The sequence below is a fragment of the Carcharodon carcharias genome, chromosome 6 (assembly GCF_017639515.1).
Source record: "Carcharodon carcharias isolate sCarCar2 chromosome 6, sCarCar2.pri, whole genome shotgun sequence".
NCBI classification, from domain to species: Eukaryota; Metazoa; Chordata; class Chondrichthyes; order Lamniformes; family Lamnidae; genus Carcharodon; species Carcharodon carcharias.
In genome coordinates, this window is record NC_054472.1 from 94,237,934 (window position 1) to 94,251,475 (window position 13,542).

At 40.3% G+C, this 13,542-nt stretch overlaps 1 protein-coding gene across 12 annotated transcripts in view; it reads left to right on the top strand.

Moving 5' to 3' along the window:
- unm_hu7910 (un-named hu7910) overlaps positions 1-13,542 on the top strand; it is a 238,752-nt gene that overhangs the window by 116,146 nt on the left and 109,064 nt on the right. For all 12 annotated transcript variants that reach the window (XM_041189895.1, XM_041189898.1, XM_041189900.1 and 9 more), the window contains 4 exons: positions 6,478-6,522; positions 7,597-7,656; positions 7,940-7,972; positions 9,293-9,337. In XM_041189895.1, the coding sequence (XP_041045829.1) occupies positions 6,478-6,522; positions 7,597-7,656; positions 7,940-7,972; positions 9,293-9,337 (183 nt within the window). The remainder of the gene's footprint in view (positions 1-6,477; positions 6,523-7,596; positions 7,657-7,939; positions 7,973-9,292; positions 9,338-13,542) is intronic.

The window sequence follows — 13,542 nt, forward strand, 5'->3', positions numbered from 1 at the left end:
AAGAGATGCAGGGGACATGTAGTAATGACCTTGTACTTGCCACTGTAAGGATGGCGGAAGGGAAGATGATTGATTTCAAAAGGAAATTGGGTGGACACTTCTGGGAAATATATTTGCAGAGCTACAAGGATAGAGCAAGGGAATGGAACTGACTAGATTGCTCTAATGAGAGCTAGCATGGACTCAATGGGCTGTGCTATTCTGACTCAATCACATGTCTTTAAGGCTGCCTTTCTCAGACTCTCAATATCCTGCACCATGTGCAAAGATTAAAACTGAACATATTATTCCAAGTTTGAATGTAGTCATTCTAGCTAATAATCGGCTCCCAAATTTATTTGTTAATAATAGGCAATGCCTGCATTAATTAGTAATTGGTATGTCTAGATTGATCTGTGCATGCCTGGATTTTGCTGATTTCAATTGTATAATACTGAATTATCCACATTGAATGACAAATCTCATACACACAGACATGCCTAAACTTTTCTAAATCAAACTATAGCCCATGCATTTTGTTTCAGTTATGTTTCTGCACATATTTTCATGTCATAAGCAAATTAGTTCCATTTGTGCCCTACTCTAAATTACTAATGGAAACAAAAGAAAGAGGCTTGCATTTACATCCTGCTGCCCCTTTTATTCCACTGGTTTTTGCTTTGCTGACAAGCCTGTTATACAGCACTGTATCAAATGCCTTTTGGAAGTCCAAGTACACCACATCAACTGCAATACCCTCATTTCTCTGTAACCTCATCAAAAAACTCAATCAAGTTAGTGAATCTCAGTTTGCCCTTAAGTCTGTGCTGGCTTTCCTTAATTAATCCACATTTGCCCAAGTGTCTCATTTTTACCTTGGATTATGGTTTCTAAAAGCTTTAGCGCCACCAATGTTAAACTGACTGGACTGTAGTTGCTGGGCTTATCCGTACACCCTTGTTCAAAAAAAAATCGTAGAATTTACAATTCTACATTATTGCACAGGAGGCTGCCATTTGGCCCATCAAGCCCATGCCAGTTCTCTGTACAGCAATCCAGTCACTCCCATTTCCCTTTTCTATGCCCCTCACATCCTTAATCTTTTTATTCTGAGGCTCCAGATCCTGGCAATAAATAACAGTTAATAGAGGAGTGTCCATTAATGAGAGAGGCTTGGGTCCAATTGGGATTTTATACAGTGGAAGCGAAGAGGTTTATCCCATTCCTCTGTAGCATCATCTTCCTTGGTAAAGACAGATGCAAAGTAGTTCTTTAATATCTCAGTGCCCTCTGCGTTTATGCATGAAACCCTTCTTTGGTCCCTAATCAGCCTCACCTCCTTTTATTGCTTTTTGCTACTTAAATGCTGATGGAAGTCTTATGGATTTCCTTTTATGTTAATTGCCAGTCTTTTCTCATACACTCTCTTTGCTTCTCCTGTTTGTACTTTCACCGTTTGAACTTTCTTTATTCATCTTGGTTCTTGCCTGTATTATCAACCTGACATCTGCCATACACGCCTGTTTCCTGATTCATCTTGCTCGCTAACTCTTTCATCATCCAGGGAGCTCTGGCTTTGTTTATCCCACCTTTCCCCTTCATGCGAACATACCTTGACTGTACCTGAGCTATCTCCTCTTTAAAACCAGCCCATTGTTCCATTAAGAGTTTTGCCTGCTAATCTGAGATTCCAATTTACCTGACCCAGACCTGTTCTAGCCCTTTTGAAATTTATTCTCCCCAATTTATTATTTTTACTCTAGATTACTCTTTGTCCTTTTCTGTAGTTAACCTAAACCTTATGATCCTATGATCACCATCCCCTAAATGTTCCTCTAACGACGCTTGATTCACTTGGCCCATTTAATTCCCCAGAACCAAGTCCAGCAAGCCTCCTTCCTCGTTGAGCCAGAAACATCCTACTCTGGAAAATGCTCCTGAATATGCATCAGAAACTCTCTTTCCGCCTGCCCATCCCTTGGAGGTATCACTATCTCGATCTATTGTAGGATAATTAAAGTTTCCCCATTATAACTACTGTATAGTTTTTACACATCTATAATTTCTTCGCAGGTTTATTGCCCTACAACCTCCTCACTGGTAGCCTATACAATAGAGCCAGTCATGTAATGTTACCTCTCTTGTTTCTTAGCTCTAACTAAATGCTTAATATGATTTCAATCAGCTATTTATCCAACATAAGTGTCCTATAATGCTGGATGACTTCACTTTTTCCAAAAGCTACCAACCTGGTACTTTATCACTGTCCTTTGAAAATCAAGGTATACAACATCAGTTGGATTATTCTCATCAGTAATTCCTAAAGAGCAGAGGCCGGACATAAGGTTCCTGAAGCCATTCTGGGATTCCCTAATAACAACTGAAATCAATAAGTGACCATAAATCATATTCTATTTCATATTTCCCAGAAGGTTCTCAACAACTGAAATCAAGCTCATGGCTTTGATTTCTTAGATAATGGGACCGTATGAGGGAGAGTTTTTCCTATGGTGGGTGGGCTGGGCGGGAGCGGGCTCAGAGCCGATCACTGCCCGCGATCAGCTGCATGCTGCCATTTTTATGTGGGTGAGCCAATTAAGGCCCACCCAGCATAAAGCGTGGCCAGTAGCGCTCAGCGCTATCTGTGCGGGAGGAGGGAGAGTCGGGGCCTGCGCTCTTTCACACGTGCACAAAAGGATGCAGCAATCTCCCTGAGGCACAGAGCTACCTTGGAGATTGAATGGATTAAAAAAACTTAAATAAATAAAATAAAAATGTATTTAAACTTCCCTGCACGTGACAGTGTCACCTGAGTTGGGGCATGTTTGTGAAGTTAGGAAAATTTATTTATCTATTTTATAAAAGCTTCAGGAAACTTCATCCCGCCCGTGGATGAGATGAGGTTTCCTGAAAAACGCAAAGGCCGCTTGGGCTCTTCACCTGCCTGCCAACCTTAAGGTTGGACATTAGAACGTGCAGCGTTCTTAACAAGTTTAATTACTTTTTTAATGGCCGTAATAGGCCAATGACAGTTCAGTGGGCACACAGCCGCCTCCAGCGCGTGCCCACCAGCTGAACGAAATATCAAGATGACGTGCAATGACATCAGGACGCATGCCCGACATCATTGCGCGTTAGTTTACACGTCGGCATGTCAGGCCCAGCCCCGCACGCTGATGGCAAAATTCTGCCCATGAGCTTCTATACAATCAGTGGAGCCCAAGTGCCCAACTGAATGAGCCAGTAGGTGACAGCTTTCCTTTTCCATTCCATGTTACTCTACAGTACTAAAATAATCATATTGCGCAGCTCTCTGCATTGTGTATTACCCTTGGCTAAATCCATTTCTGTAGTTGCTTCTGTTGAGACAATTTTAATTGAATTTCTATTTTGCAGTACTGTGGCTGTCAACGCCTTCAGAAATAAACATTATTGTAGAGTATTTATTTAGCTCATCAACTATATCTATATCACACTTAACCTATTCACAAAGGCCAAATGTGGTCTTTAATTGTATTCTGCCTTCTAATGTAACTGAAAAAACTTGGCCATAATGCTGCAATTGTCTGCTATCCTTTATCTAATACCTTTTTGATGTCCCTAAACTGGCTTTAATTACCCTCCACTGTTACTTGTCCCCACTATCCTGACAATTAAAGCTTTCGTACTAATAACTTTAAAATGAATTGCTCCACATAATCCCTATTTCGTCATTTAGTCTTTGTTTTACTTGAACCTTTCTAACCGAGGGATGTCCAAAGTTTCTTTGTACCTCAGTGGATATTTAAAATCACTGTCCAGTTTTGTGTTTTCTTAGCCAACATCAAATTGAAAATTTCCCAGTGTCAACTTCAGCACCAAGCTACCCACAACTCATGACAGATTCAATGTGATTTTTTTTTCCAATAGCAAAGCAAATTTTAGTTGCACTTAATGCAATCTCTTCAAACTATTTCCTCACCTTTTTTTATCATCCTGTAAAATAACATTTTTTAATCAAGGGGTGCTCTTCAAATATCTGAAAAAAACCTTAAAGTTAATGAGCTGAATATTGAACATGTTATTTACCTCACGAGCTGTTTGGTTAGGATAATTTTCGCATACATGCCAGCCATGGGTTTGATGGTCATTGATGTGGGATACAATCAGCATCGAGTGACCAAAACCAGTGTGGATTAGCCCCCTTGGCGCCACACCTATAAGAGCTTGGCTGTTAATTGAAGGGGGCCTCAGCAGCTGTTTACAGTGGGCAAGAATTCTCATGAGAATTGGAGCATCCTAACTTTCATACGTAATGACTTGAATCCCATACATTAGTAACAGAAAAGGGAAAGGAAGAAATGGCAGCAATGAATGGGAAAAGGAAGAGAAAGTAGAAGGCAGTGAAGGGCCAGAAGTTAAAAATTTGTTAACTAGAAGGAGCATTCCAAGTGTTGAAGGCACAAAACCGACAAATATAGCACAGGTTTCGGGCCTTCAACACTTGCACTTGTTCCTTTAATTTCGTTTTAGTTTTTCTCGAGGTTGAAATGAGTGAATGTTGGGTCATTCCTACAGCTTCAGTTACAGAATCAATATAACTGCTTGTTTTCATGTCAGAGATGATTATCGGGATTATTCTTGGGTTGTCGCTTTCTTTGAAGTTTTTAGTTTGCTATTGTTGGATTTCTGGGTTGGCACTACATTTTCCTGATTGATTTAGAATTAACGGTTGGTATTAAGCTTAAGTTTTAGACTTACATTTAAATTTCTTTTTATTGCCAAAGAGGAAGAGAGAGAGAGACAGTCTCTCAGAAATGTTGTGGAAAGATTTGCAGGGAAAACACAACTGATGTTTATGGCAGCAGTTTGGAAACTTAGCTGCTTTAAGTCACAACCTAGAAAGCAGAGCCCAATGTAAAACTTATCACCCAAATACTGCATTCAGTAACTACATTGGATGTTATAAATGTTTGTTGCTGTCTTTATTAGCCTCTTCCCCTCTCCCTTTCCCCACTGTCCACAATGGGAATAAACTACGTGAACCATTTTATAAAGAGTGTATTTCTCTATAAACAGTTTGTGCAATTATACATTAACCAAGTCAGATTGGGAAGAAAGCTGTTTTGTTATGGCTAATCATGTTCTTCGGTACTGAGTGTAGTTAGGTCAAAAACATCATTCAGAGAAGCATGCTTCTGCTACAGAAGAGTACAGAAGAGCATTCTATAGGTATTACTTTCCGCAGTACTATTCTGCACCTCTAAATTCCATGGGCTTCCCCGTACTTCCAACAGAGTAACTTTTGCAAGTCTCACCCCAGCTATCCTTATAGCCTTTCTTGGTGATATTGGCAATTGGTACTAACTTAGGACAGTTTTTTTTTGGTGTGGGCTCACTCCCTGCCAGCCTGAATTGGGAGGGTGTAACCTTCTTTGGGTCATCATAGAAATCAGAAAGTGGAGACTTAATTTTGTTTGGACTAGTGTCAAACCTAGATCTGAGGTGAAAGTTGTAGCTGTTTGATCAAAATTTGTTTTCATGAAAGATTGGTTGAGATATCTAATTAGTTTACTATAGTGTGAGTGTTGATTGCTATCATACCTCAATGGTTTTTGAACTTTTTCCTGTGGAGATCTCTGGTAAATATTGCAATGTTCCCAGGGCATCCTGAAAAATATAGGTATTCGAAAAAGTGTTATTGCAGAAATATTTTATTATTTACAGTCTATTTTTGTATTTATTATGTATTTGCAGCAGGAATGTATTAGTAAGTCACAATTACAGAAACCTGACACCAACAACCTAGACTTTCCCAACCCCTGGGATCTTTGCAGTAGGATTTTCAAACCGATACCCATATCCTACTGCAGGCGCACATAGCTTTGATCAAGCCACCTTTTTGAAAAACTAAGATAGTTCTGCAAGCCTGGAGATGTTGATCTCACAACTTCCTGCTCGCATACTTACAGATATAATTGCATAAACATTAAATACAGGCAAATGTATATGGTACAATCACTAATATATTCTTGTGTGACCACTTAGCCTCTGTTTCAAGCAGTGTGGTCTTATACTCTAATTGCAGATCCTGTTGTCAGACTAAGAGCAATGATGCTCCAGTGACAAAGGTGACAGTCTACTATGGTTATAGTAAAATTGAGCACTTAAACCATAGTATATCTCGCTCAATTGCTTTCTGTAACAAACACAAATCTCATCTGTGGCGATTCAAAATTATTATTTCAGGGAAAATAGGGTTTAAATCACTTTGCATGTGCGTGGACCACTTTGAAAATCTTATGCTGATTCTTGGATCATAAGGCCAAGTGAAGTTTTTTAAACTGCAAAAAATGCGTGCTTGGTTTTCCTTCAGGAGAGGAAACTTAATTTATTCTGTTAAAATAATGCATGATTAAGCTATTTGAAATCTAGATGGTAAAATAGTTTCTTTTTCTTGATTCACAAACATTTTTTCAAATGCCAATCATAGCAATGTAACTCCTCATTTCCTCACAGAAGGTGATACTCTCGAGGGTGCTGAAGAGCACCCAGCTGAAGAAGGTAATTGTCTTCATTTCAAGTGCAAAAAAAGTAATGATTTTTATTGTGTGGCTTCTGTGAAAATGTATTTAATTGTATTTAAGTCTCGCCCAAGGCTGTTTTAATTGTACCTACTTTTTGCTATCTATAGAAGTTTGTTATGTTTTGTTCGCTGGCCAGCATTCTGCTTTCCATTTTATTTTTGAAACCACTTTTTTTTAAAAGTCAGCTACCCAGAGAAAACCGAGGAGCAATTGAAAAAAATCTGGTGGAGGGAATTAAGTTCAGGATTTCATTTGTATCTCAGCCATTCATAGCTTTGCTTAGTTATGTATGTTGGGGGAGCTGATCTTTTGTGAGAGAATTGACATGAAGACCTATTCCAACTATCAAGAATGCCTGGCTGATCAAGAATATCTGATTGTTATTTGATGGTAAAGTGGAATTGATCGTAGCTGTAGGGAGTTTTACATTGCAAACCATTTAACTCAACTACCCACCTTTCCTTCTAACTGGGGAAGAGAACAGGCAGAGTCTGGAAGCCAGCCAAATAATATTTGTACCATTTTGTGATAGGATAGTTCAGCAGAATAGCTGAGCAGTGCCTTAGATTATTTTGATTTTCAACTGTTGAGAAGGAGAGAATAATGTTTTTTTAAATCCATGATTATTTCAATGTAAACATCTTAATTATTCTGAGTTAAGAAATTTGCAGAAGTTTCCAGCTAATTCTACAAACATAAGGTTGTGTTGTAGTGCTGTTTCCCGTACGTACTCATTATTTTTCTTTTGTTTGAAATGGATAAATATCAACTTAATCAGGCATATATATTATGTGAAAGAGGGCAAGATTTCTAAAATCTAGGGGATCGTGGGTGCAGATCTGCATCTCACCACTCTGTGGCGCAATGCAACTGAGATATCTGAGTAGTGTCATACACCACAAGGACTTTTCCACCACCTCTGTTTAAAGTTTGTCATTTACATTAATTTAAATGTCAATATGCAGACAGGGTACTCTCAGCCCAGGACTTAAATTGCAGAGCCTCCTTGAAAATGAGTGAATGCTTTCTTTGTTTTTTTGTGTCACTACAGAATATGTGAATTATGCAGAAGTGAGTGAACCCTCAGAACCTGACCATCTGGAAGTAACAGGTTAGTCAGAAACATAATTACTACAATTTCACTAGCTTTTTATTCTGGCAATTTTTTTTCTCTCTTTTCTCTCTGTCTCTCTGAAGCCACTTTTATGTTGGGACCTCTTTTAGTTCAGATTCCAGGTGTCAGGAGCCAGCTTTGACATTTGTTTTGTTAATTTGGTTTCCTAGATCGGGCCTCCAAGTCCCCACAGATCTGCAGTAAACTAATCGAAAAACAAACACAGGAACTAGTGTGTGCATAGGAGAAAAAATTGAATGTGCTCTTGTTCTTTTTTCAGGTGAGCCAAAAGAAGTGGACATAGCTGAACCAGGTAAAAAATCAATACACTATTGGAACGCTGTTGAGAGATGTTATTTCCTAAATGTATTGTATTTTTGTTTTGTTGCTATATGATTGTAATTTGCAGTTGGGTAAACCTGGCCCCTTTTATCAAGATACTGCCTGGTACTTTATTAGGAATTGTGTTCTCTGCTTCGTATCTTTTCCTCCAGCTCAATGCTGATAACCGTATACTGACATTAGTTGAGCGGCGATCAACAAGCCTACCTGGCACAGAATATCAGATCTTGTGAAGGCTACACAGAGAGAGGGACAAAAATTTATGATGGCACTTCACTTGTTCAATCCAGGAAAGGGCAGAAATTTCCTTAAGTTAGCTTTGTACTTCTAATGGACTTTCTGCACAATCATAATGTGATTAATTGTGAAATTTTTATTTCCTGAAATATTCTGTCCTGTGTTATGACAGTCATTGTGCTTAGTGTTTGTTTATTTCACCCTACCCTATGGGCAGGATCTTCCGGTTGGTGAGCGGGGAGGGGCCCGCTCGCTGATGCGTAAAATGACGCAGGATGATGTCAGGTGGAACTCCCGACATTACCCCACGTCACTTCCATTTTCAGGTTGATAGCGGTGCAGCCGAGTCAGCTGCGCACCTGCTGACTTGTCAATGGCCTATCGAGGCCATTGAGAAACTAATTAAAGTCATTAATGGACCTGCCCGTCCAACCTTAATGGAGGCCTGGTGGGCTTCAGAAAAAGCATGAAACCTTGGGGGATGAGGTTTCTTGAGGGTATTTAAATTTTTAATAACGGTTTCAATAAAAGTTATGGACATGTGCCAACTCACGTGACAGTGACACATGAGGGGACATGTCAGGGAAATTTTTCTATCATTTGTATTGCAATTTTAATTTGGAGCTGATCTCCCCGAGGCAGCACTTAGCCTTCAGGAGATCTGTGCACTCTTAACGTGAAAGATCGCACTCTGGGCTAAGGTAATCTCTTCCCCCCCCCCCCCCACCACACCCACACCCCAGACCTTCCCCCCCGGAACAGGGAGTGCATAGTGCTTCCTGGTGGACGTCACACTGGGCGGGCCTTAATTAACCTGCCCACTTAAAATGGCAGCACCCCCCCCCCCCCCCAAATTGGGGGCGCTCCTGCACTCTCTGCTGCCTCCCTCCTCCCCAATGGGAGGAAAATGTTTCCCTATAAGCTTGTAGCTTTTGACTCCTTAGGTTTGTGGGTCAATTCAAGATTTTTCTTCAGGTAAAGGCTGAGTATAGAGGCAATTTTTTTGTTATGGCTTAGGTTTTATCAGTGACCAGTTTTATTTTTAATATTACAGAAGCAGAGGGCGGAGCAGCTGATTTAGAAGAGGAAACACCTAATGGTACGCCTAAACATTGTCAGCTATATAAATACATATTTAAGAATATTTTATCAGTTGATATAGTGATTGAATGTGTTATGCTCCAATGCAATATTCTGTAGATTACTAGGAAGTACTTTCCTATTCATAGTTTTCCCCCTTCAATGGAAACTCTGGTCTTGTGTTTCGTGACAAACGGAGGCTTTCCCCTTCATTACATCCTTACGGAAGAGCTCAATTTGAAGGCACAATGACTTGGACGCTAGAATTTCAAAATGTGCAAGAGGTTTCAGGGTTTTCACCATGCCCCTCTTTTGGGATGGATTATCAAGCTTCTCAGGTTATTTTTCTGATATTTTTTCATTGCCTGATCTGGTTCTGGGAAATGAGGTTGATCAAGTGTTGGTAGGGGAACATTAGAGAACAGTGATCATAGTATCATAAGATTTAGGTTGGCTATGGAAAGGGACAAACAGCAATCCAGGGGAAGAATAATTAATGGAGGAGGGCCAACTTAAATGTGGTGAGAACAAATCTGAGCCAGGTGAATGGGTATCAAAAATTGTCAGGCAAAATTGTAACAGAACAATGGGCTGCCTTTAAAGAGGAAATAGCTCAAGGCTGTTGAAGTGCATTCCCATGAGGGGGAAAGGTAGGGCAAACAAAACCAGAGCTCCCTAGATGATTAAAGAGAGAAAGATGAAGCAGAAAAATATTGCATGTGTAAAATTAAATAAGAGAAGTGACTGGCAGCTACCATAAAGGGGAATTGAAAAGTCTTCTATAAGCATGTAAGTAGTAAGAGTGGTAAAAGCAAGAGTGGGGTCGTTGGGGACCTTAAAGGGCATTTATGCATAGCTGAGGTATTAAATGAGTACTTTGCATCTGTCTTTAGCAAGGATGACGATGCTGCCCAAGACATAGTGAAGGAGGAGGTTGTTGCAACACTGGATGGTTTAAAAATTGGTAAAGAGGAGATATTAGATAGGCTGGCTGTACTTAAGAGTTGATAAGACACCTCGACCAGATGAGATGCATCCAAGGATACTGAGGGAAGTAAGGGTGGGAATTGCAAAGGCACTGGCCATAATCTTCCACTCCTCCTTAGATACAGGGGTGGTGCTAGAGGACTGGAGAATTGCAAGTGTTTTTGCACCTTTATTCAAGAAAGGGTTTAAGAATAATTCCAGTAACTACAGGCCAGTCAATTTAACCTCGGCGGTGGGAAAGCTTTTAGAAACGATAACCTGGGACAAAATGAACAGTCACTTGGATAAATGTGGATTAATTAAGGAAAACCAGCATGATTTGTTAAGGGCAAATTGATTTTAACTAATTTGCTTGAGCTTTTGAGGTAACAGGATCGTTGAGGATACATGGACTTCCAAAAGGTGTTTGATAAAGTGCTGCACAACAAACAGCAAAATTAACGCCCATGGAATAAAAGGCACAGTAGCAGCATGGATACCAAACTGGCTGAGTGACAGGAAACAGTAGTGGGGAGCAGTTGTTTTGTGGACTGGAGGAAGGTATACAGTGGGGTTCCCCAGGATGTTAGTACCGCTGCTTTTCCTGATCTATGTTAATCTAGAGTTGGACTTTGGTGCACAGGGCAAAATTTGCAGGCGGCACAAAACTTAGAAGTATTATGAATTGAGGAGGATAGTGATAATTTTCAAGAGTACGTAGGCTGGAGGGATGGGCGGACAATGACAGATGCAATTTAATGCAGAGAAATGTGAAGTGTTTCATTTTGATTTTTTAAAAAAAGAATGAGACACAATAGAAAAAAAAGGACACCGTTCTAAAGGGGGTGTAGAAACGGAGAGACCTGGGGTTATTTGTGCACAAATCATTGATTAAATCAAAGCAGGTTGAGAAAGTAGTTATAAGGCATATGGGATCCTGGGCTTTATAAGTAGGGGTGTAGTGTTCAAAAGCAAGAAAGTTATGAAAAACCAGTGTAAAACACTGGTTCAACCTCAACTGGAGTATTATATCCAGTTGTGGACACCACATTTTAGGAAGGATATGCAGGCATTAGAAAGGGTGCAGAAAAGATGATCGAGAATGGTTCCAGGAATGAGAAGCTTCAGTTACATGTATAGATTGGAGAAGCTGGGGCTGTTCCCCTTGGAGAAGAAAAAAATTAAGAGAACAGGTGCTCAGAATCATGAGGGGTCTGAACAGATTGGATAGAGAGAAACTGTTCCCATTGTCCCATTGGTGGAAAGATTGAGAACAAGAGGGCACCAATTTAAGGTGATTGGCAAACGAAGCAACGGTGAAATAAGGGTAAAACCTTTTTAAGCAGTGAGTGGTTAGGATCTGGAATGCATCATCTGAGCAGGGTGATGGAAGCAGATTCAATCGAGACATTCAAGAGGGAATGGAACAATTGCCTGAAGATAAATTTGCAGGGCTACAGTGAAAAGGCAGGAGAGTGGGGCTGGGTGAGTTTCTCTTGCAGAGAGTTAACACAGTTAAGACTGGCTGAATGGCAGCTTCCTGTGCTGTAATTGGGGAGGCAGTGGCATTGTGGTATTATCACTGGATGAGTATTCCAGTGACCCAGGGTAATGTTCTAAGGACCTGGGTTCAAATCCCACCACGGCAGAGGGTGAAATTTGAATTCGATAAAAGTCTGATAACCACGAAACCATTGCCGATTGTCATAAAAACCCATCTGGTTCACTAATGTTCTTTAGGGAAGGAAATCTGCCGTCCTTACCTGGCCTGGCCTACATGTGTCTCCAGACCGACAGCCATTGTGGTTGACTCTTAAATGCCCTCTGAACAAGGGCAATTGGGGATGGACAATAAATGCTGGCCTAGCCAGCGATGCCTACATCCCATGAACGAATAATAAAAAAAAATTCTATGATTCTGTAGTGACACAGCTGAGATGGGGAATGCAGCAGTCTGAAGTGGTTAAAGCAAGAATCTATGGCACATCCATAGCGCTATGGTGTTCTATAACCTCTTCTGTTTCTCTGATTTTTCTGCTTTGCATGCAGTAGGTGCTCTACTAAAAAGAATAAGTTGTACACTGGCTGCCAGTCACTGTAACTAGATGCCAGAAGATACTTCAGAATTGAATGGAGATCATTTCTCTTCATTAGTTAGAAGGCATGTTAGATTGCTGCTATGTCTGTTCTTAACATAATATGAGGAAGATAGGAAGCTGAACCACCAGGCAATTTACTGTGAAGCTATTTTGAACCTGTACATGACAGAGTGGATGAAGCTCTGCGTGCTTTGCCACCATGTTGTCTAATATGAAAATCTGTAGGTAGCATCCCATATATTGAATCATTGTTTTAAAATCTAGAAGCATGTTAGTTACATTTAACTTTCTAACGTAACGTTCTGAGAAAGTGATTAGTGTTTTTCAGCTTTGTATCACAGCTACACCAAATGGGAGCTGCAATCTTTCATAGAAAATAGAACTTGAATGTTTCAAACAATCTTTTCTTGTTTTGAAGCAGGATGGAACAGAACATAATTGTTACTGCAAAGCTTAATCTAGAAAACATAAAACCTATCCTACACCACTACAAAAACAATAAATTGCATTTATACAGCATCTTTAATGTAGTCTTTAAGCCACTTCACACAAGTGCTATCAAACAAAATTTTCCACCAAACCGCATATTAGGACATATGGCCAAAAGTTTGGTTCGAGGTAGGTTTTGACGAATGTCATAATGGTGGGCAACAAGGTAGAGGGGTTGGAGAGATTCAGGGAGGGAATTCGGGGCTTAAGGCAGCTGAAGACATGACCACCAGTGGATCATTTTAAATCAGGGATATGCAAAATGCCATGAGTGGAGGAATGCAAGGATTTTGGAGGGTTGGAGATGGGGAAGCCTAAGGCATGGAGAGGTTTGGAAGTCAGGATGAGAATTTTGAAATGGCTGTGTTGCCAGACTGGGAGCCATTGTAGGTCAGCAAACACGGGGGAGATGGGTGAGTGGGCTTTTGTGCAAGTTATATGGCAACAGAATTTTGGATGACATCAAGTTTGTGTAGGGTTGGCCAGGAGAATATTGGAATCGTTAAGTCTAAAGGTAACAAAGCTGCCTGAAGGTTTTAGCAGCAGGTGAGCTGAGGCAGGGTGGAGTTGGCTGATGTTACAGAGGTAGAAGTGGATGGTCTTGATGGAGTGGAATTGTGGCTGGAAGCTCTCATTGGGGTTGAATATAATACCAAGTTTGCAGAATCAA